The sequence below is a fragment of the Acomys russatus genome, chromosome X (genome assembly GCF_903995435.1).
Source record: "Acomys russatus chromosome X, mAcoRus1.1, whole genome shotgun sequence".
NCBI lineage: Eukaryota > Metazoa > Chordata > Mammalia > Rodentia > Muridae > Acomys > Acomys russatus.
In genome coordinates this window covers 5,317,737-5,342,089 of record NC_067169.1, presented here as the reverse complement: position 1 = coordinate 5,342,089, position 24,353 = coordinate 5,317,737, and the positions used below count along the sequence as shown (strand labels likewise).

At 38.0% G+C, this 24,353-nt stretch overlaps 1 protein-coding gene across 1 annotated transcript in view; it reads right to left on the bottom strand.

The window, feature by feature from the left end:
* Positions 1 to 398: 398 nt before the first annotated feature.
* Ptchd1 (patched domain containing 1) overlaps positions 399 to 24,353 on the bottom strand; it is a 55,908-nt gene continuing 31,953 nt past the window's right edge. Inside the window, exons 2-3 of the mRNA XM_051141564.1 lie at positions 15,885 to 16,545; positions 399 to 2,291 (exon numbers count right to left, since the gene is read on the bottom strand). Of these exons, the coding sequence (XP_050997521.1) occupies positions 637 to 2,291; positions 15,885 to 16,545 (2,316 nt within the window). The 3' untranslated portion in view covers positions 399 to 636. The remainder of the gene's footprint in view (positions 2,292 to 15,884; positions 16,546 to 24,353) is intronic.

The window sequence follows — 24,353 nt, the reverse complement described above, 5'->3', positions numbered from 1 at the left end:
CTCACCTAAGTGAATTTGGAGGTGACTCAATTTCAATTTGTGGGTGGTATTCAGTCTACCACATCTGCTTCAGAGGTTCTGGCTTCCTCTTGCTAATCAGAACTTTCATAGAACCTCCTTGAGTGTTGAGGTGCTCTATGAGACAATAAAGACCTCAAATGACAAAACCTAAGTAGAGTTACTGCTCTGTAGAAGTTAAGGAAGCCTTGTTGTTTGAACAATGCTTAAAGCTATTTTTGTCATAACAGGTGGCCTTGCAATCAGTTGAATTTTATTACAATACTAGTAACTTATGCACTGTAGGTAACATGGGATCCTGCTTATTAATAAGCTTTCCTCCGATCTGATTTAAAATACTACAAGTTTTGTGTGTGTGTGTGTGTGTGTGTGTGTGTGTGTGTGTGTGTGCATGTGTGTGTGCGTGTGTGTGCATATGTGTGTAAGTAAATTCTTTTTCATAGCAACCACTTTGCTTTAATAATTTTAAAGATGCCACACTAGTTATCCTCATTTTCTACTTTTTTCAGTGCCTGTTTCTTACCCTTTTGAAAACAGAACTACTTTGACTTTGTTTCATCAACATAAACTTTTTGTTCTTGGTAAGACCTATGGTGAAAATATATGAAGCAGATACTATCACACTGTGGTAATTTGGTCAACCACTCGTGTACTATCAATATCCACCATTTCTACACACTCAATTTCCTCCCGGTTTTCAGGATTTTTCTTCTCTTTTCTTTTTTTCTTGGAGGGTGGCAGGAAAGTCAGTATCACAGGTAAAATGGCAAAGCAGTGAAAGAAGGTGACAAATGTTATTAAAAACAAGCACCTGAACAGTGTACAGGTCAGATTTGAAGGCACAGCTGCGAGAGGAAATAGACCAACAATATAACAGAGGTAACTCTGTAAAATAGCTACCCCATGCACTTCCAGGGAATTTTTAACCCATTTAGTTCTTGTAAAATCCTTTCCCAGAACAAATGTGGATAACAGTGGAGCACAGTTGTCAATTGTGTAGTTAATTCCATAAATTAAGCATAGCACAGAAATGCAGTCCAGTTTTACTTTCCATAATGTCATGAAGCCTATCACTCCAAACTCCACAGATACAACTGTTAGAGTGATCCAGACATTGATCAGCGAATCTGCCACCAGGAATGCCGAGAAGAAGAGCAGGAACAAAGCACTGATGCAGGAGTTGTGCAGGGGGGCTCCCAGAGAGGAGGCATATCGATCCATGTACACAAAGGACGGATTAAAGACAATAAACTTCACCTTGGAGGTGACTGAAAGCCTCCTCAGGGTCTCCAAGAGATCATAGAGTTCTTCTCTGTTTGTTTCCATGGTCTTGGCCACCAAATACATTCTAGAGGCCACTACATCAACCTCATCATTGTACTTTTTAGAGAAGATGATGTCCTCTTGAAAATGTGAAAATTGAGGAGCTTTCAGGAAGGAATTCCTCAACATGTCTGTGAAATTTTTCTTAGGCAAGTCAGTGGACACATTGAGTTTCCGTAGATAATTTAAGTAGCTTTCAAACCAGGATATCCGCACAAAACCTTTAGTGTACTCGAGAACATCTTCTTGGACGCTAGAGTTCCAATATTCTATGGACTCATATATGTAAAACCCAATAACAGGACTGTAGTCGTTAAAGTACTTTTGCTGGGCAGTAGTGTACTCAGTGGTTTGTGTTGCAGTTGCTACGATGTTACTAAGGTCTGACCCTTCACTGACCTGCAGATAGCCCATTAAGGCAAAGGAAATATAAATAAGGTAAAAGAGGACTACAAAAGGCTTGACATAGGTGTTGGTTATCCAGTCACAGTAATAGCGTTTGAGGAAACATACCAATAGATGACTCTCGTAAGTGTTTGCTTCCTCACCTTCAGCTGTGTCCTCACTGAATCTAGCTGTCAGAAGAAACCTATACCATGCTGGCTTCTCCTGCAATACCTCAGGCTTTGGAACTTTTCTACAGAATATACTATGCTGGTAATTGTTTTCTATGTAGCCAGTGAACACAAGGCTGGAACCATAAAATGAGAGTACATAGAGGTAGTTGAAGAGGATTGCAATACAGGAATTGCAGCAGAAAATCCTGGCTGCCTCAATGTTTGTGAAAGGGCTGGCCCCTATGCCAAAGGTGACCAAGTACATGGCAGTGGTGAGAGAGAAGGAGAGCATGGAGTCTGCATAGACTTCTGCAGTTCGCTCTTTAACATGTTGGTCCTCTCTAGTTTTCCTCCACGAGGATAACATTTCAAAAGTCCCGTATAATCCATGACCTGAGGAGGCAGAAAAAGATCAGAGCAAAAGTTTTAAGAAACTAATCTTTGTAAAGAGCGATATCAATTTGATCATGGGGGCCTAGAGGATCATAGTAAATATAACCAGCTTTAGTAGGAACAAGTTTTGAAATGCCAAGGGTTATTCCTGTGGGGAAACAGACCCACATTTTGGAAAATCCTAAGTCTCTTCTAGGGTAGATTAGAGGAGCAGAAGTCTTCAGTCCCCACTAGCCTGACAAAACAGGATAAACTTTTACTAGCAGAAATCTTAGGAGACCCAGGCCTATGCCTTTTAGAAGTTATAAACATCAGTAGCTTATGGTTGTTGGTACAGTTGGGCTGGTGGAACACTCCAGAGAATCTTGCAAATACTGATCATTTTGTGTTATATTCCCATAAGGTCTGATGGGAGAGGTCAGCACAGAGGAAAGCTGGACATTTATGCCACTGGAATAATACACACACACACACACACACACACACACACACACAAACACACACACATCCTTTAAAAATTGGTCAAGCAGAAGGCTTTAGTGATAAAGAGGAACCGTATTTAGTTTGAGTATTGGCAGGAACCTAAATTACAGCCTCTTTTTTCTTCACGAAATGTAAGGAAGGATCTGAAGCAATAAATCTGAGAAACAGAGGCAAGCAAAGAAGTAGGAACAGGTTTGAGTGGAGAATAAAACAAGAAGAATATATATATATATATATATATATATATATATATATATATTCATTTGAACCCTCACTGCTATTGCTGAAAATGACAGTAGAATTCAGGGTTTATGGTGTACATTTGTCTTTAGTAATTTATTTCACTAATGAAATAGGACTAGTGAAATAGGACAGCAGATAATGTGTCAAGTATACAATACTCTGTCAACTTCTTGATACTATTTGGCAGTGGTCTCCCTGAGAGAGGACCAAGTTGGTAACAACTTCTCTTAACTGCTTAGGGATTTTGGCTCTCTGTTTAGGATTCCAGCAACACTGAGGTGGCATAGGCACATTGGCTGCCCATGTTGTAATTGCATTCAACTTCTTGGAAATTTGTGCATGCCTTCTGAGCCGCTCCTGTTGGAATTACACAATTCCTTGTTGCGCACTCCAGAATTTCCAAGCTAATCTATCATTGAAAGCCTCACCAAAATGACCCATGGTGGCTTCTGATAACCCCTGTTTTGGCACTGGGATTGAAATATATAATATTCTGCTTCTATACTTTGGCAAATTCAGTTCCATTATTGAGAGTAATATTTTACTCTGCTATGATAGTCTTCTTTTGAAGAGAATTTCAATTTAAAATATGAAGCCGTGTATAATGTTAGTGGGGTGAGTCACCATTGTCTTGTAGGCAAAATAACTGAGCATATGTCTCACCTTGCATCCAGGCTGGTATTTATATCCTTGTTGTAAAGTCCTGACCTCAAACCTGAATACCCATTACAAAGTAATGATACAGGCCTGTTTCCTCAGAGGGATTTGCCATTCATCTTAATTTATTAAACATCATTTTACAGCTACTCTTAGAGGTCAGGCCAAGACTGTTGATTTGATTACTAGTACCATGGCCTCTATTAAACCAGAGCACCTAAATTCCCCAGATAGGAAGTAAAAACTGTATTTTTTTTACTTGCATTCTGCTGTTAATTATGCTTTAGGCAGTTAACAATGTCCAGTCTCATGAGGGAAAACTAGTTATTAAATCAGTTTCCAGTTTTATCCAGATGGACTGGGCAACCTTTGATTAAAAGCAAACTAATCTTTGCCAATGAGTAATAAGAAGAGTAATACCTTTGAGATATCAGTGCCCTGGGAAAGTAATACTGATCATTTTATCTGAGACCATGAAGAACAAGTAAGTTTTGGAAGGTAAACTCACTTCAAAAGGTTGCTGAAAAGTACAAATAGTTTTCTAGAGTATTTACTTGTTGCAAAAACAAAACAAAGCATAAAACAAGTAAAACTTTAATACTGAGTATTTAAATATGGTAAGAGAATAGAGAGCATATGGCAGAATTAGTTAATATATAGTAACATATAGTAGCATTTTAGCTAAAAAACAAACATAAAATTGAATATGAAACTAAATATGAATTAAAAATAAAATTAGTGTGATATTTTATAATGATATTAGCCAACCCTGAATACTTGTTATACAATACATTAAGACTCCATTTCTTAGTGTATTGTAATAATCTTAGGAGCTGAATGAAAAAAACACTTGCATCAAAGAGCAAAATGGTAATATGTAAGGCTCCAGGATAAAAGTAATCACACTCAAGGAAAGAAATAAAAGCATTGGCAGCTTGCCTTGAGTTCTGTTGCTATCATTTAAAAGCCCATTGTATATCATTTGATTTTTTTATTAATTTATTCTTGTTACATCTCAATGTTTATCCCATCCCTTGTATCCTCCCATTCCCCCCCCCCCATTTTCCCATTATTCCCCTCCCCTATGACTGTTCCTGAGGGGGATTAACTCCCCCTATATATTCTCATAGGGTATCAAGTCTCTTCTTGGCTACCTGCTGTCCTTCCTCTGAGTGCCACCAGGTCTCCCCCTCCAGGGGACATGGTCAAATGTGAGGCACCATAGTACGTGAGAAAGTCGTATCACACTCTCCACTCAACTGTGGAGAATATTCTGACCATTGGCTAGATCTGGGAAGGGGTTTAAAGTTTACCTCCTGTATTGTCCTTGGCTGGTGCCTTAGTTTGAGCGGGACCCCTGGGCCCAAATCTGCCTATCATATTGTTCTACCTGTAGATTTCTTTCACTGAGTCCTGAGTCTTTTTGGTTCAAGGTGCACTTCCAAAGAGAATTTGAATTGTATTCTCGGGAGGGGGGGTCTCTTGGAAACAATCCGTCCCCTCCCCTCCCTTCTCTTTGTGTGTGAAGGTCCTCACAGAGGTCTGAGAAGGCAATGAGAAATATTCCATCTGATCACTCATTTGTTTCTATTGTAAGACTGAGACCTCTAGAGAGATCTCTACTCTATTCCCAGAGTCCCCACTAAGAGACAGAGTCCATTGTTGATGCAAATGCATAGGAATAGGAATTTATTGAGCCATCACGATGGGGTCTGTCCACTCTTTCAAGCTGCTCACCCCAAGAAGCAGAGGCATGGGCCTTTTATAGGTTTTAGATAAAGAAATGAGTTTTACAGTATGTGATTGGTTGGCATTTGGGAAGAAAAGCTGCAAGCAGGGAGTTACAAGTCTTGGCGTTTCGTGGTTGGATAATGGGTGGAGGAGCAAGTTAAACTATGGAAAAGATTGGTTGAAGCAGTCACAGGGGGCGTTTAGGAAATATTTTAGTTGGGGAAGGGTAGTGGAAATTTTAAACACAGCTGGTTCTCCTTGAGTCCAGCTGGACCCTGAGCACAGACTGAGACCTTGAGTCAAGTTGGACTCTTCAAGGTTTTTCCTGTTCTTGCCACACACACACAGTGATTTGATATCTGTCTGTTCTTGGTTCAAGCTGAACCCTCTAGAAATTTACATGCGTTGGCCTTAATGGGGGTCTTTAAGGGAGGACTGGGTGGACCAACTTTTACATTTTCCCAAACTTTGGCCTTAATGGGGGTCCTTAAGGGGGCTGGTTCCTTCACTGTCACTCCTCCTGATAGGCTAGAATCTTGTTCCTCAAGCTACATTTGGCCATCAGATTCCTGTATCCTAATAATCCAAATTGTAATTGTGTAATGTCTTAAAAGAAGCCTCGAATTCCTGAGATAATTGCTGATGCCATAACTCTTTGCTACACCTCAGTCAGTCAAGAAAGAGATGAGTGCCAAGAGAGTTAGGCACAGCTCTTAGGGATTTGTTAGCAGCTTGGAGTGTCTGCATGGCACTAGACTCAGGTTACAGCTGCATGTTTATACTTAAGAGGTTGGCCTATTATCTTAAAGCATAGATAAATTTTGGAAACCCTGTTTCCTGGCTTGGACTCAAGAAAAAAAAACATATTCCTAGAGCCCATAAAAGCGCCCCCCAATTCCTTCTATGTCCAGAATTACAGTAGAATTTCCTTTAGTTTTAGCCTTTAAAAGGTATAGTTTAAATTGCAAATTGCTTTGGACAATGGTCTATGAAAGCAGCTTCCATTAATGTGGGGAAACTGGGACAGAAAATGGGGCTGCGTGAAGAGTAATTTGGACCATTTCATCACACAGGAACATCTTTTCATTCCCCTGCCAGCCAGTTTTTCCTTTATCATTTACTACCACTGTAGAAACTAGGCAAGTTGGAGTTAGGGGAAGGTGGAGGGCCTGGGAGGGAGTAGCATGGGATCTGTTCCACTCCACTTTCCTTTCCCACCAGGCAGGTCACTTCTTTAGCTCTCTTAACTTAGGAACTGGAAATCAGCAAGTAGAACTTAGAGGCCAAATCTTAGAGGATGGTGTCTAATTTATTGTCTGTGGACTGAAGATATATTTTTGAATTGTTTGAATATTATTTTCTTCATTAAAAAAAGAGGCGTTTTAAGGGAAAAATTATTGTTTTCTTCCTGTGTAAAGCATTATTTGGGGATGGAAAGATGGCTAGTTAGTAAAGGTGCCTACCAATAAGCCTGATGACCCAAGTTTGGTCTCCAGGATTCATGTGATAGGTGGAGAGAACTGATTGACACAAGTCATTTTCTGACTTCAATATGCTTGCTATAGCTGCCTCGGTAGATTGTAAACAACCCTGAAGGCTTTGGCTATATCCCAGAAAAGAGCTTGGATAAAAGTGAGATTTAATTTCTAAGGATGCCTAAAGTTACTTTAAATGACTGGAAGATGTGTGTGTGTGTGTGTGTGTGTGTGTGTGTGTGTGTGTGTGTGTGTGCGCGCGCGTGTGTGTGATACAAATACATGTAATTTTAAAAGTCTCTGAACTAGGAGCTCTATAATAAGTGTATTCACTAAGACTCTGGTAGTAAAGCTCACTACAGTAGACACTGGAGTACTATCTAAACAATGTTTCAAATACTTTAGAAGTTTGGTGACCAGGGGCTTTGTAGACATAATGGGAGTCATGACTTACAATCAAATGGACAGGTCATAATCTCAGACATTGACTATATGATAGTGAGGATGTCAGAGACCCATTTCATATAATCAAAGCAGAAACCTTAATACTTGCCAAGGGGAGCTATTAAATGGCACAACTTATTCTATCAGATTTTGAAAGCAAAGACTTTTGAAACATTTCCTTTTCTAAGTTTTTCTTTTCAAAGCATGTTCAAGGTACATTTGTTTTTTTTTTTTTAACTGCATGACTACTGTTACATGACTAGGAGCCCATGACTGGCTATTATTACACACACACACACACACAAACACACACACACTTCCAAGTTCTAATTATTCATAAGCAATTGCTGTGAGATGGCCCAGGATTATAGTTAAGCCATGGGCTAAGGAAAGTAAAACTCTCCAGCACTCACACACACAATTTGTGCCAGGTATGTGAGTCAGAAGGGGAAGCTGGTTTTTATTAAGAATTGACTGTGACACTCTCTGTCATCTAGTAAAAGAAAATATTAAGGATTTAAGGTAATAATTCTTCTTCTTTTTCAAACATTATTTTTGATATCTGTATTTGTAGTGAACTTCCAGGGTTTGGAACTAATGAATAGAAAAAGCAGCACAGATGATAAATATCACTAATGGTACAAGAAACTCAGCTAGCTTAATCCTCCAGTTATTTAGGATGACGTTCAGGCGTACTCAACAGATTAAATCTCGCTTTCACACAAGCCCTTTTCTGGGGTATAGCCAAAGCCTTCAGGGTTGTTTACAGTCTACCAGGGCAGGAATTCACTAGCAGATAGTTGAAAGTTAACCCTACCCAGTAGATATGCTCCTAGAAATTTGCTCATAAAGTGAATCGTGTTTTAATTTTATTTAATGGCTTTCTATGAGAAACTTTCTGGGAGATTTGTTTTTGCTGGCTTGCTTTGTCAGTAACTAATCAAAAGAACTGATATATTTTATACTTCTGGATTTGGTAAGTTTGGTTTTTCCTCAGTCTGAGAATTCCTTGTCATTGCCAACCCTCATAGCATGGAAGTTGACTGCCACCTTTAGATGCTCCTCACATTTCAGTCAATCCCTCCTCTACTAGCAGGATTTCCTCAGCTTAAGTTCCTTTAGGAATTGCCCAGGATAGGAATTAAGATGAGATGGTTTACTGATAGATCATCAGTATGAAGATGTGGAATATCAGGAGAAAAATTAAGTTACCTATAATGCATCTGTACTAAATTTCCTATATGGAAACGAAACAAGTACATTCATCTACAAAAGATTCGTAGTCTACAAAAGACTCTACTTAAAACATAGTTTACTCTTAGACAAGTTTCACTAAGTAGCCCGGGTTTATAAAATGCCTTTTTTCAATGACACCTACATAAATTCATGATTTTTGTTGTATGAAGAAGAACTTTCAGGAATATATATGTCTGCATTGAGTAACCTCTATTTTCAGGTAGAAGTTCATTGATGGGGTTGCATTTAAACTTTGTTAGTTATAAACATTTATGTTGCAATATGAATTGTTTGGATTATTCCAGCCTGCGTTGTCTCACAGTTAAGAGTAAGAGTAAAAGTGTACTATACTTAAGTAAAGACAGATGCTTATATCAGGGGGAAATATTTGCATTTTAGTCTTTCTACTATAGACTCGACACACACTGGTTATTCTAATCACAACATGTAGTTTGAATCTAAGAAATGGTTTTCCTTTGCTAGACAACTGCATATGAAGGTCCAATAAATTACTTTGTTAATATATCTTTATCTAAAGATATTTGGATAGTATGTGTAAATATATTAGAGTATTTAGATGTTATATGTAAACACACTACATAAAACTAGTATATATAGATAAGATCCATAATATATGCTATGGCCATTGTATACTATCTTTTCACATGTATTTATGGTACAACATATTCAAGCATATTTTATATGTTTGTATTTGATATATATATACAGAGATATCTGTGTTTAACATTTAAAAATATGCACTGTTACATAATATTAATGCTAATTAATTCTAATATATAACCGGAAGTAATTTTATATTATATAATGATATCTGCTATAGCTAATGCTATACTTAATATATTATGTATACAAATTACACCTTCTTACACACATGAGGTGAGCAGTACACTGATGAGGAATTTATTTACCAATAAAGAGAAACAATGCTACTATATAGATCAATGCAGAGAAGATGCTAGAAACCGATCTACATTTTGTTCTTAGTTAATAAGTACTAAAGTTTAAGTGAACAGCAAGGCTTCTTTCACAAAGACTATGACTCAGCTTGCACAATAAGCTTCTATAGACCCATCTGGGACATTTTGTAGTTTTCTGATATTCTAGTCCAAATAGATACTAGGCATTTTCCTTACAGTCTGCTTTTCCATGCTCAGTGTCCTGATATTATCCCTTGCTACCTGACCTTCATGTGATTGGATGCTCTCCCATTCTTTGGATGAGACCAAGTCAGCAGACTACTCAGAGGTTACCTAGGAGACCTATATCAAAGGCAATGCTCCCTTACTCAGATGAGTTTTAACTTCCTCAATCTGTGCCCCCAGTCATATCTTAGTTTATGGTGAAGAGTGTATCAATAAAACATTTTTTGTTCTACTTCCACCTTAAGCTACATCTCACCTTCTCTTTGCCATAATATGACTGGCAAGAACTAATAACAAAAGTAGATTCTATATCTCTTTATAAAGTGTACCACAATAGACCATTATTACAAGGTAGAAAATAAACCTTGAAAATATTGTATGGAATTACTCTCTTATTTTGAAAGATTTCATTTATTGTTGTTGTTGTTGTTATATGTGTGTTGTGTGTCTGTGTGTCTGAAAAAAGCCAGAATAAGGTATCAGTGTTTGTAGCTGCCCAACTTGTGTGCTGGAAACTGAACTCTAGTCCTCATCATGAATAGCAAGTGCTTTTAGCCATTGCGCCGTTTTCCAGCTCTGGAATTACTCTCTTATTTAAAAGTCAGATGAACAAAAAATATGAGAAACAAAAAATTAGTAAACAGTTTGTTCTAAGAGCTATTGAAACTATTAACTATTTTATATCTAAGCTAAGTATTTACACATTACTCTATATTTCGATTCCATTATATAGATTGTCATATATGCAAATAGCATATTTCTCTTGTAATGTGCTACATCAAACATTATGAAATTACCATTTTTGTTCTTCAGAGGTTATTAGATGCTGGTACCATTGTTATTTTTAGGTAAAAGATGGTTGGATATTGGTAATTTCATATAAACCTTTGGTGCTATGTGGAATATTTCCCCTCGTGTTTCTAATAATTTAGGAATCTATTAGGATATAAAAACCTTTCAAGTTTGTTTAAAGTAGGAATAAGAATAATTAAGGGATGCAAAATTTCAGTTGCAACTAACCTTCTTGCACAATTTAATGTAGCCTTTTTTTTTATGAGCTTCATACATTGTCATCACATTTCAAATGGTATCAGTGAGAGCATACCCTTAAAGGACTAAAGTTAATTTTTTGATTTCTGCTAAAAATGCAGATAATCTTAGAATATACCACTAAAATAAAATAGCTTTCCTGATAATATCCTCCTTGCCCCAGCACTTAATATACATTCTATTTCCAATTAATATCCCTGAAACTGCGAGGTCTGGCTAGGTAAGTCATATAAGTGCTGTGGGCTCCATTGGTTAGATAATTCAGATGAGGACACCCTGGACTTGACATTTGACCTCTTCAAAATTGAAGAGTATTTTTCGTCTCACCTCATCTCATCTCATCTCATCTCATCTCATCTCATCTCATCTCATCTCATCTACAGGGCTCTGGAATTGCAACAAAGACAAAGTGACCCTTGTAAGTTAAAATGCCACACAGAAACTGATATCCAAATTATCTTTCACAATTACTTCAATTCAATGCATGGAATGTATATAAGAAACAAACTTCCCACATGCATAAGGAATAAGCCCTTCCTTCTGTTCCTTCTATATTCTCCAAAATTCTATTTCTTTCTTGACTTATGTGTGATAAACAAATCTGTGCAAATAAATATTACACCTGTAAGGAGAGTTTGCACATACAAAACAGATGCCAATTTCTTAAATCATACTCAACTGCACAACAATGATGTAAACCTCTTTCTGTTGAGGACATTTTATAATAGATTAGAATAATGCTTAGAAATATTAATACCTCAGTACCTGACAATAATATAGCAAAGTAAATTCTTCTCTGAATTCTAGCAACTAAAAATGACAATAAACATTTATACTACTGTAGACGTTTGAGGATTTCAGCTCTAGATAAACTACCCTGACTCATTTGGATAAAGATTTTGGCTGAATTGAAAGTGTCTAATATTCAGACACTGATGAAAAACATTCTAAATTATGAGGTATTTATGCTTACATCATTGCCAAGCTGATTCATCTGTGTAGAATATATATATATTCCTTTTGCCAGAGATATCATGTATCATTTCAGCTAGAAGCACACAACCAAATTCTAGTATGATGAACAGTCAGGGTTTATGCAAATTCTTTCCTCTTGTGGAATTTTGACAGGTTAATACTACTTAACATATGTAGTCTTAAAAATTTCCATTGTAAATCAACTGCTATTTCGGAATTTGGCTGGATTTGGCCTTACGTGACTAGGGTCACACTAAGAATGTTGAATTTGATGAATTTGACATTGATAATACTTGCCACATTATGGACTTATCAATAACTAAAGAGATTTCCACATTCAATATTTTATGAAACTTGGCCAGGCACGGTGGCACATACCTGCATTCCCAGCACTCAGGGAGGCAGAGTTGGGCATATCTCTGCAAGTTTGAGGCCAGCCTATTCTATAAAGTGAGTCCAGGACAGCCAAAGCTACACTGAGAATCCCTGTCATATGGAACCTTTTCATCTAAATGAAGACATATGTATTTTATTTGATATAGTTTTACATGACAAACTAAATCAAGAAGTTTTAAAAATAATGTGATTAGGTTAAGCATAAATAAGCATTTTATGTTTATAGACATCAAATTACTAGACAGCTAATTGAAATGTAGCATAAATTCTTGGCACTGAATTTCTTGTTAGTCTTTTGAAATATTTACTGTTATTTTAGGACCAGTCATCAATAAAAAATATTGGTCTTGAATACATTCATGAATCTGCTCTTACTTATATTACATTTTACAATCATACTCTACAGATTATCTGAGAAATCCAGAAGGGCAAGCATCCTAAATACTGGAATTGTTAGCTTTATGAGCATATTAAATACCCATTACTTTGTACAAAGTCTTTATTGCAAGTGGGCCTTAGTCACTAGCATATTTAGCTTCCTTTAATCTTGTGACTAAGTAATGTGAGTACTGTATGGGCTGAAAATGTACAGAAAGGTTGCATGCTGATTTTAAGCAGGAAAAAGTCTCCATAAAATCAATGTATGTACCATTCCTCCCAAATTTGAAACAAGTCACAGAATACTGGCCACTTTCCTGCTGCAAATACCTATTCGTTTGCTTCTGTGGTTGTTTTGTTTTGTTTTCTGAAATAATTTCTGAGGTTAAGTTCAGTGATATTTAGCCTCTGGATTGTTGTGGAACTACTTAACCATTTCTGGACTCAATTTGTGTGTGGCACATTTTTAAAAACTATTTTATTTAGTTACTTTACATCCCCTCCCTCCTCTCCTCCCAGCCCCTAACTCACACCTCCTCTCTTCTCCTCTAGTCCCTCCCTCTCACCTCACCTCCCATCCCCGTGCCCCCTCCTTTTCTTCTCAGAGAAGAGTAGACCTCCCATGAGTATCAACCAACATATCAAGTAGGAATGGGCACATCTTCTTCTATTGAGGCTACACAAGGCCTCCAGTTAAGGTGGGCAACAGAATTAGATGTAACCTTTGCTCCTGCTTTTAAGGTTCCACATGAAGATCAAGCTGTACATTTGTTGCATATGTACATTGAGGGGGGCTAGAAACATCCCATGGATGCTCTCTAGTTGGTGGTTCAGTCTCAGTGAGCCCCTACAGGTGCAGGTAAGTTGATCCTGCAGGTGTTCTTGTGGTTTTCTTGACCTGTCTGGCTCTTTCAATTCTTTCGCCAACTCTTCTATATTCACCTTTTAAAGACACTCCCCTTTAACAGCATTGTGCCACCCTAACATCACTCACATCACCTCCTCTTCCAATACTATATTATCTAATATTTTTGGTGTTTTTATTTATTTTTTTGTTTTTTTTATTAATTTATTCTTGTTACATCTCAATGTTTATCCCATCCCTTGTATTCTCCCATTCCTCCCTCCCTCCCATTTTCCCCTTATTCCCCTCCCCTATGACTGTTCCTGAGGGGGATTACCTCCCCCTATATATTCTCATAGGGTATCAAGCCTCTTCTTGGTAACCTGCTGTCCTTCCTCTGAGTGCCACCAGGTCTCCCTCTGGTGTTTTTAAATATATATATATATATATATATACATATACACACACATATATATTCATTACATTTACTTACACTGCATATCTAAGGCATCTTTAAAAATACAAGGTCAATTTGGGGAAAATATTAAAGACTCTAAGTAATTTTATTCTGTACAATCAGTTTCAAGAAGTTTTGAACATTTTCAGTTCTTTGGACTTAGTACAATTAGGTTTGAACAGTGTTACTTGAAGACTAATTCTAAGAAGTTTTAAACATTGTAATTTTATGCTCCTTCTTTATCATTAATCTTAAGAAGCTTTCAATATTGTGATGTTATTTTTGACCACTGGTCATAAGTGGGGAGTGACATAAAGCCAAACTTTCAGTCCTTTTCCAAGTTCTCACATCCTTTTCTTTTTTCTCACTTTAAGAACCTTTCTATCTCCCGTCAGTTCCACACTAATTTCTTATTCGTGTTTATCTTCCTCTTGCAAAACCAACAACAGAAACACTATTTTTAAAATGAAAAGTTAAAAAAAAAATCCAAGCACTGAGGCATGTGACTAATCATGAGCAACACATCTTAATTTAAACTTTGACTCAACTCTCCGAGGAAGTTACTAATAGTGCTCCCCACTCTTTGAGGAACTGCCTTGGATTCCACAATTGACCTACAGAGTCTTGGAGTCAGTTTAAATGGGGAGATTGTGCCGCCTTCTTATCAGACTGGATGCAGAAGGTAGTACAGAAGCTTCCTTCTCTGTTGTTTTCAACAGTGGCAATTAAATTGGTCTAGTATATTCTCTGACTGCTTAGTTTCTCACAGTGCCCTGCTTTTCACAAAAGCTACTGGTGTATGTTTATTGACTAAGTCTCGATTCTCATAACTTACAAAATATTGAGGGCAGAATGTAGCTCTACCAACCCTGCTTAACATTTAACTAAAATTCAGCTGAGACTTAAAAATATTCTGTCTTTTACTTATACTCTAAAATGTGGTATAAGGCATACCAATAAAATACATCATGATGGCTTCCCAGTCAAGAACAAAACACCCACCTCCGTCTTGTAACATTGGTATCTGATCCTAAGGGACATTTTAATTTTGCTAGAGAAATTGATGAGAAGTTGCCACAGAAAAGTGGGGATGGGGAGGCCAAACTAACCTCATTGAACCTTTGGCCCACAGGACCTTTACCACTTAGTGCACTAGACATGTCATCTTCAATAGCAGGCGGTAGAACAGCCAATGCTATAAACACTGTGACTTTGTTTTGAGCATTTCTCTATTCAGGAATTACTGCTGTTCTTCCTCAGGTAAAAACTCTGGATGAACTCCGTGACCGCCCCTCTAAAATGTTCACACCAAGATTAATATAAAAGATCCCTTCATATTGATATTTCACAGGACACTTTCCATGTTCTTGTTTACTTATCACATCCCTTTGTGTGATGCTCACGTCTACTCTATTCATTAACAGATGGAGAAATTAAGCAAGGTAGCCTAACCCACCTGCCTTTCCATTTCTAAAACTCCCTGCAGGCTTCTCACCACAAAATCACCTGGGGCATTCTATAGCTGCAGAAGGAAAGTACTAAGGATTTAGCTATGAAAGGGGAAGCCCTCAGTTAATCTAGCACAGGGCTTCTGTGTAAATAGCCCAGCTTCCTTGCCATTCAGAGAGGACCTTTCTGAGGAGTGGTCTACCCAATAGTCTAACGGTCTCCAGGGGGACCGATCGACCTACCAGTATCCAGAGCAATCCCCAAACATACTCTGAGCTGTCTGCCTTTCTGTCTCACCTCTTCACTCTCATACTGGTGCTACTAGAGTTCGTCCAAATAAGCTATATCTACCAAATACTACAGGGCTACTAAATCTAGAAACATGGCTGGAGCCAAACTTTTTGTCTTCCTGACGTATGTAGCAGGTTAGGTTGCTCCTTGGTGATGACTACTCCTTGGTGATGACAGCACTGGTTCCAGGCCTTCTCAACCAAGTGAATACACTATAACTGAAACAAAACTGTTAAATGGCACTTTGAGAAAACTAGTTAGTATCATCAACAGGAAAGAAAGAAACAAACAACAATAAAGGAAATGAAAGGCAGTAATTACCTAGCATGATGAAAGGGACTCCCAGGAAGGTGGAATTATACTTCCCACCAGTAAGATTGATGATTCCAGCTGCAGTAAGAGTGGCTAAGCTTATGGTCACCAAGCCAAGTAGGCCTAACCAGGGTTTGCTGCGGACACAGTCCTGCATAGAGCAGCAGAGGATGGCCATGGCAACTACCAGGATTAAGCTGGTGACCAGGTAACGTTCTGAAACACGGCTGGTCTTCTGGAAATCTTCCCTCAGTGATGAGGATGTGTACGGGTATATTTTGACTTTGCTGTTGGATTTCTGGAATAGTTTGACAGTGTCGCAGAAGCTGGACTCCCACCTCTCAGCTACCATGTCATTGAGACTGTTGATTGACTGTAGATAGTAGGTGAGCTGAATGGCCTCTGCAGATTTCACCCGGTCCTTGCTGTGTACAGTGACACCTCCAAGTTGGTGCCCATTATAGACAGCCCTTCCATCCTTTAAGTGAGTTATCGGATATGTGATAGCAAAATTGGTCCGATTGGTGGCCCGAGCATTCTTTAGCTCTTCCAGGACGTGTACTATGTCATCCACAATGCAAGTCTTATCATTATTCAGGACACATATGTGGGCAAAAGTATAATTAAAGCCAGGCCTTGGAACCTGGATCTTGGTTACAGCAGTATGCAACTATAGGGAGAAAAACAACAGTTAGATTATTTTTAATGGACAAGTAGACATTAATATTTAACATTAGCTCCTGAGATTAAAATATTTCTTCTTTTTTGAAAAGGAAAAGTCACTAATTCCATGTCAAAAGCAGAAATTTTAAATAAAATATTTTTTCCATAGACTACAAATAAGTAGTACACAAGACATACATTGGATCAGTAGTTTTCACAGTGTGTGGCACCCAGTCTAGTAGTATCAATCTAACAGCTTGTCATAAGTCCAAATTCTTAAGCCCTATTCCAGGCCTAAGTAATCAGAGTCTCGGGAGTATAACCTATATAGACTTTCTGGGGGATTCTGATGGTGCTAACATTTGAAAACTGTTGCATTCAAGTACCAATATTGTTCCATGTTCTCTCTATTTATGATCAAAATGGTCTATAATGTTTGTAAATCTTACATGACTCTTGTTTATTATTTTTCTTGGAAATGCCATGTAACAAGTCAATGAAGGCACAGTTCTGAATACAGAGGTCTTCTGAAGACTAGTCCCTTACTACCAATTTGCAGGGCAGCCCAATAATATTATCTAACTACTGTCTTCTATAAAAGCCAAGATATTTACCTTGATAGCTATGCTGGCTAGATTTGTGTCAATTTGGCACAAATTATCAGAGAGAGAGGGGGACCTGAATTGAGAAAATACCTCCATAAGATCAGGGTGTAGGCAAACCTGCAGTGTACTTTTTAAATTGGTGATTGTGGGTGGTGTCATTCTTAGGCTGATGGTCCTGGGTTCTATAAGAAAGGAGGCTGAGCAAGGCAGGTGGAGCAAGCCAGTAAGCACATGTTACTATGGTCTCTGCAGCATCTCCATCCTCAACATTCCAGCCTTACTTGAGTTATTGCCCCAACTTCCTTCCATGATGAACAGTAATATGTAAGTATAAGCCAAATTAACCATTTTCTCCCCAAATTACTTTAGTTATGGTGTTTCATCACAGCAATAATAAGTCCTAAGACAATAGACCTTGTCATCACTGCTGCTCTTTGCATAGATGGGAAAGGCACTAAATGGTAAGAGTCTATCTGGTAAAAATTGAAATCATACAAAAGAAGAATAATGAGACTTCTATGCAATTTAAGGACTGGAGTGTGCTCAGTGGTAGAGTATTTGCCTACTATACTCAAGACCCTGGTTTCTATCCCCAGTACTAGACGAACTATTCTACACATCTTGACCAGTGCCAGACTGTAGTTGCATCAAGATACTTTACACTTGCCACCAAAGTACACCATGAGAAGGTAACAACTATTATCCCATGCCAAGCACAGCTTTAGACATTAGCACAGATAAGCTGATTTAGAATTTATAACAGATCCCAAAGTAGGTATGAAAACTAGCGTTATCTTTCAGGTGAGGCAACTGAGACACAGAGAAATTGAATCATTTGTCCAAGATTACATGCATATGAAACTGTAGAATTGGGTTATATGTAGCGATCTGAACAGGCCCTATGTTCTTAGGCTCTTATCATGTATACCTCTAGGTCCCAGAACTGCAATCAGGGTTACTGTCAGCAGCTGATTTCTGAAGCTGTGCTTTTACGACCTTGCTAAAATTCACATGTAAGTGTTTTTAGAATCTAATATCTGAAGTGAAAAAACAGGAAGTATGTGTGTAAAGGGATTATGGGGTTTAAAGGAATTACTATCATGTGCTAGGATATCACACTTTACTTCCTCTCAGAAATTTAGTTTAATTGGCATCTGAAAAATGGTATCATCTCACTGTTTCAACTATAGATACATAAGCTCTTAATTTAACTGTTTCAACTCTACCGTTATTGTCATGGTTGTTTTGTCTTATCTGTAGAAATGTGGCCACTCTGCAAAATGAGGTCAGTGTAAGATATGTGTAGAGGTGTTAAATAAACAAGTGTACCTATGGCTGTGCCTAGCAAAGAATGTACTCTCCCATGAGTGTCTTCACGACCCTGCTATATCTTCTCTCAATCTGCTCTAAATAGGTTATCTGTTAAGATGTTTTGCTGTGCATGTGTCCGGGTGGGATACTATGCTTTTCTGAAAATGTCTGAGAAGTACCAGCTGTTAAAATACTTTACTTAGCCAAGAGATAAAGTTGTTCATCCTAACTCCTATGTCCCCTTCCCCCACATCTCTTCATGAACACCAAACCTTAGGTTTTGAGAATACTGTATTATGTCTGGGTAAAATATTCTCATTTCTTTCACATACACATACAGTCTTTCAGATATACCTAGGAAGCTATTTTTACAGCTTGCACCATATGCTAAATTTCTGTATTGGTGCTTTGGAATCAACTGCCAGGAAAATACCTTTAAGTGGTTTTAAGCTCTGAAAGTATCTTTCTGTCCAGTCTCTTCTAAGCACAGGCCAGCAAGTCTTGGTTAGGATCCTTTCTACTCACCAAAAGCTTCCAAATTTTAAAGTTTACTTTGGAAGAGGAAAAAACTACGAAGAATGTAAAGATGAGGAAATGTTGATAAGAGTTGAAGACTTGAGAAAGACATATCCCACTCTCCACTCCACTGTGGCGAATGTTCTGACCATCGGCTAGATCTGGGTAGGGGTTTGAAGTTTACAGCCTGTATTGTCCTTGGCTGGAGCCATAGTTTGAGCGGGACCCCTGGGCCCAAATCTGCCTATCATAATGTTCTACTTGTAGGTTTCTAGGACCCTCTGGATCCTTCTACTTTGCCATTCTCCCATGCTTCTCTCACACATTTGACCATGTCCCCTGGAGGGGGAGACCTGGTGGCACTCAGAGGAAGGACAGCAGGTTACCAAGAAGAGACTTGATACCCTATGAGCATAAACAGGGGGAGGTAATCCCTCTCAGGAACAGTCATAGGGGAGGGGAATAATGGGAAAATGGGGGGGAGGGAAGAATGGGAGGATACAAGGGATGGGATAACCATTGAGATGTAACAAGAATAAATTAATAAAAAAAAAAGAGTTGAAGACTTTAAGGGAAAGAGTCAGAATAGCCTAGAGATGGAGTGATATTAAAAGTACGTATATATGTAATATTTAGTGCATTGCTTGTTTTCATAAGCAGTGTAAAAAAATCTCACTTAGATTGATTAGTAAATACCATCAAGAGTAAAAGATTGCCCAAAAAAGATGGTGTTAAGCCACAGGGCCGAACCCAACTACAACAGGGGATATTTTTCCATCCATTCTCTACAATGACCATGCCCTTCTGGTTACAGAGGTATAAACTGTTTAGGGTCTGCCACCTTTACAAATCTATTGCTGAGACCTCTGGGATTACACATGAAAGGAATCAGACACTATATTAACCCTTGTACTACCAGACAATTGTTAAGAGTCTTAGAAAATATGAATCTTACTGAAATTTGAGATGAAGATTTTTTTCTTTTAAATCATCAGTAGAGATGCTGTGATATGTAGTTGCCTTGAATTTCTGATGGAATGATGGGTAACACATGTGTCATTCTTGTTTCTGAGTGGTAGGGTGATACAGAATGAATGACAAAGCAGCTAAGGAGTGCCTGAGGCTTCCCACCTGGCAGGGAAAGTAAGTGGGATTGTGGTATAGTATAGGACTTGAGAAGATAAAATGGAAACAGAAAGTTGAAACTCTCTTTGTGGCTTTTGAAACAACTCAGCTCTCATCATTGTTTCTAATGAGTACCTGTCAAGTATAAGCACATTTCACTCTTGGATACTTGCATAGTCATGATCAAACACCTTGCACATAATACTTAGATATCTACTCATATACATGGTTTTAGAATGTTCTGATTTATTTTCCTGAAGGAGCCCCAGTGAGAGAAAGAGAACTCTATAGTCTAAGTTGTGGTACAACATATATTTGTAGGCTTTTGTGAAAAAGAGAAAGAAAAAGCCAAAGAGATGGAAGCTATGCCTCAACTCTTCTACAATATAAACAACAGAAACCCAAATGAGTATAGTAATAAATTAGTCAAGATGCTTTCAGAAGAGAAAACAAGACAAATGAGTAGCCTTTACTTTAACATAGTCTGAATCTGTCACATAGGTCAGTGGAAAATCCTTGTTTGTATAACTATGTATACATGCCATACAGCAGACACACAATAAGTATGCATAAACAGTGTTGCCAGTAATATATTTTTTAAATTTAGTGTGCATGCATTCATGCATGCAAAATCACACGGAATATAATACACAAAACAGTGAGAAGACTTTAAGAATAAACAGCACTAAGTGCTTTGTATTTGTTAAGCTCAAACTTATATCAATCTTGATCATGGTATCTTATTATTATGTATTTGCTTCCAAAGACATCAGGATTGAACATTCACTTGAAATTCACTCCAAGTCTCTGAATATATCATTTAAAATTTCAGCTTCTTTGCTTTTTTCATATGAAAAATGATAATAACACTAGTGACTATAATATGCTAAACATTTTCAACAAATTTAAAAACTTATTCATGATAAAGACTATGAAAATGCTTAAATTATTATTCCCATCTTACAGTTTGAGCAACTGAGGTTTAATGAGATTCAATGAATCACCTAAGATTACTCTCAAAGTGAAAGGCAGCTGCAAGACTATTTATAAATCAGGCCTAATATCATAGCAGACCACATCCTGAGACCAATACAAATTTAGCAGTGAAAACAGAGACTCAGAAAAAGATGGCTACCTGGTTCAGATAGCTGCCAGTGAAATGATTTAGTTGTGAAACAGCCATACTTGGAGGTCCAATAAAAGGGATCAGAGATGATGCAAACAGTTAAGCCTTACTTTTAGACATCAACATCACATGACAATATGAACAAATAATAAAGGGGTGGGTTTAGAGTTCATACTTTTCTATTCTTCCTACAGTGTCTAGAACTGCCAGATAAAGTTTTTTAGGTTTACTAGAATTTCTTCTTTTGGCCAGAAGGCACAATAGGGCATGGTGGCACAAACCTGTAATCTCAGCACTGAGGGAGGCAGAGGCAGGTGGATAGCTGTGAGTTCAAGGCCAGCCTGGTCAACAAAGCAAGTCCAAGACAGCCAAGGCTAACACAGAGAAACCCTGTTTGAAAAACAAAACAAAACAAAATTTTAAAAAAGATGTGTGGGCTTGCAGCATGGCTTCTCTGCTTACCTTAAGTATGCTAGACATCTTCGGGATGTCACTCTAGTGCTTGAGGTCCAAGACTTCAGATCTCCCAGTTTCAGTAATAAAAGGGGTGTTGGCCTAGCTGATTCTTTTATTTTTATAATTATTGAAAATAGAGTCTTTTCTTATACAATACATCCTGACCACAGTTTCCCTTCCTCCATTTCTCCCAGTCCTCTCACTTCCCCTCTCCCCAGATACACTCCACCCATTTCCTTTTCAGAAAAGTGCAGCCCTCCAAGAGACAACAACCATACAAGACAAAACAAGATGCAATAAGATAAGAAAAAAGCCCTCCTATCAAGGATGGACAAGGTAACCCAATAGGAGAAAAAGAGTCCCAAGAGAAAGCAAGAGTCAGAGTACTCCTGCTCCCACTGTTAGGAGTCTCACAAAACATCAAGCTAACGTCCATAACATATATGCAGAGGACCTGGTGAAAATTCTTGAGAACCCACCATTGTATTTGTAATGCCACACTGTTCTGAGATAAATGACATCTTAAACTGTACAATTAGATATTAGGTGAAAGTTAACAACATAAATGACAATTTGAAATTTATTAGAGCTACTTGAGGCATGCTTTCCAATACACTGACGTTCCTTTTAAGGTAATGATAGATCTGAAACTAGATGAAACACAGAAAGAAAGCGGGGCAGAGAAAATAGATATACTTAAAAGATTCTCTGAGTGATTTTTTTATTCTGGGGAAGCACTGGCCTTTCTAATCCCCATCTGCCAGAGCCTGGGACAAAGCCAGGATGGGCTGCCCGTCACCACAGGCCAGAGTCTAATTTCCTTTCTACCTTTCTTTGGCATACTTACATCTTCCTCAGAAGACAGCAGGGACACCTTGTAGAGGAGGGTAGAGAAGGGATGTGGAAGGAAGGAACTGTCTGCTCCTGACTGCTATTAAAATAGGAAAAATACCTGTGTAATATGAGATCTGATGCATTATATTTCAGCTCTTAATTCTTCTTTTGTTTTGCTATAAGGGGATTGGGGCCAGGATGTTGGCTCTGACCATGTGGGGCCCTTAACATGGTTTGGGAACATCTTCAAGCAGTCACCAGCATTTCAATGTAAGGCATGACTTGGAGGTGATTCCTATTTTTTGGTCTCTGGCATGTCATCCCCAGTGAGATTTGGCATTTTCTTGTCTCATGTCCCCACCCCATTTTCTGCTGCTACTTTAGAATAAGCTGCACCCCTGTAAAAAAGAGAGAGGAGAGAGAGAGAGAGAGAGAGAGAGAGAGAGAGAGAGAGAGAGAGAGAGAGAGGGAGAGAGAGAGAGAGAGTTTTTTCTTCACCTCAAATATTACCTTTCAAAACACTAAATAAAATTTACTTAGAAATACTTTCAAGGAATAGGTTTGTTTTTTCTTAACCTCTTACATCAAATGGCTTCTGAAATGAACCTTTCCAACTTTCAGTCTTAATTAGGTTCTATATTCTGCCACTATAGGTGTCAGACAGTTACTGGTAAGATATTGTGACCATGGTCACATGAAAATACCTTGAAGTGGATAGATCTGGTCTCGGCAGTTCATAAATTACTCTAGCTCACTTTGTGTTACGTTCTGTCTTTGCATGATCTCACTTTCACCCACTCTCTTTCCTCTTCTTTTAATAGCCATGCATTACATCAGAACACCAGAAGTCTAAAGTTGGGGACTGTTACCGTGATTCATTTGTAGAGCAGCCAAAAGCAAGTTAGTCATCCCTTAATAAGTGAACAGAAATAATCATTCTGCCTTTGAAACATTACATTTTTCAGAGAACACCAAATTTAAGCTATGGATGAATCCAAACAAGTGACTATCTAGTCACACAGTTTCCTTTGCACGTGCATTCCCAGAATCATACATATCAAACTGTTGCCTCTATCAATACTGCAATGGCAGTAAAGGTCCAGAAGAGCCCATCATGCCTGTTTTGAGCCTTACTTAACAGGGATAAATTAACAGACCTTGGGAGTTGACACTGAGAAGCAGCCTAAACAACCATTTTGTAACTTCCCAAATAAGCTTAGTTTGTTTTCCAAGTGTTGGCTAAGAAAACAGATCTGCTTTCAGTTTGAAGGTACTTAACCTGAGGTTTGAGAAACAAAACAAACAAAAATAGAGTTGGTGAAGAAAAAAAAAAACAATTACAGTACACTTCTGCAGCTTTTACCTGATTTTATATTGATTTGTATGAGAAAAATAAAGTAATGTGATTATTTCCATAAACTGGGGAGATTTTCACTTAGTTAATTAAAAAAAACTTCATATCTGAAGATTCCTAGAAATCTGTGAAGTTTAACTTTGTAATCAAAGTTACTATCTTTCATTCTCTTACATTCCCACTTTGCTTTCATGGCCAATCTTACATACTGCTAAGCAAGTTCATGGGTAAGGAAACTTGTTTAATAGCTATAACAGGAGCAATACTCATAGTATCGAATACTCATAGTGTTGAAGCTAGTTGGCCAAATGGCAAAGGAGTCAAATGCACAGAACAGGCAATGATTGTTTTAAGATTTAGGAAGGAGACCACAGCAAAAACATTCAGGGGAAAGTAAAATCAAGAAGCCAAAGACATTCAGGTCTATAGAATGTGGGCCTGAATAGGAAAAATACTGCATTAGGAGTCTGAAGGTTTCTGTTTCTGAT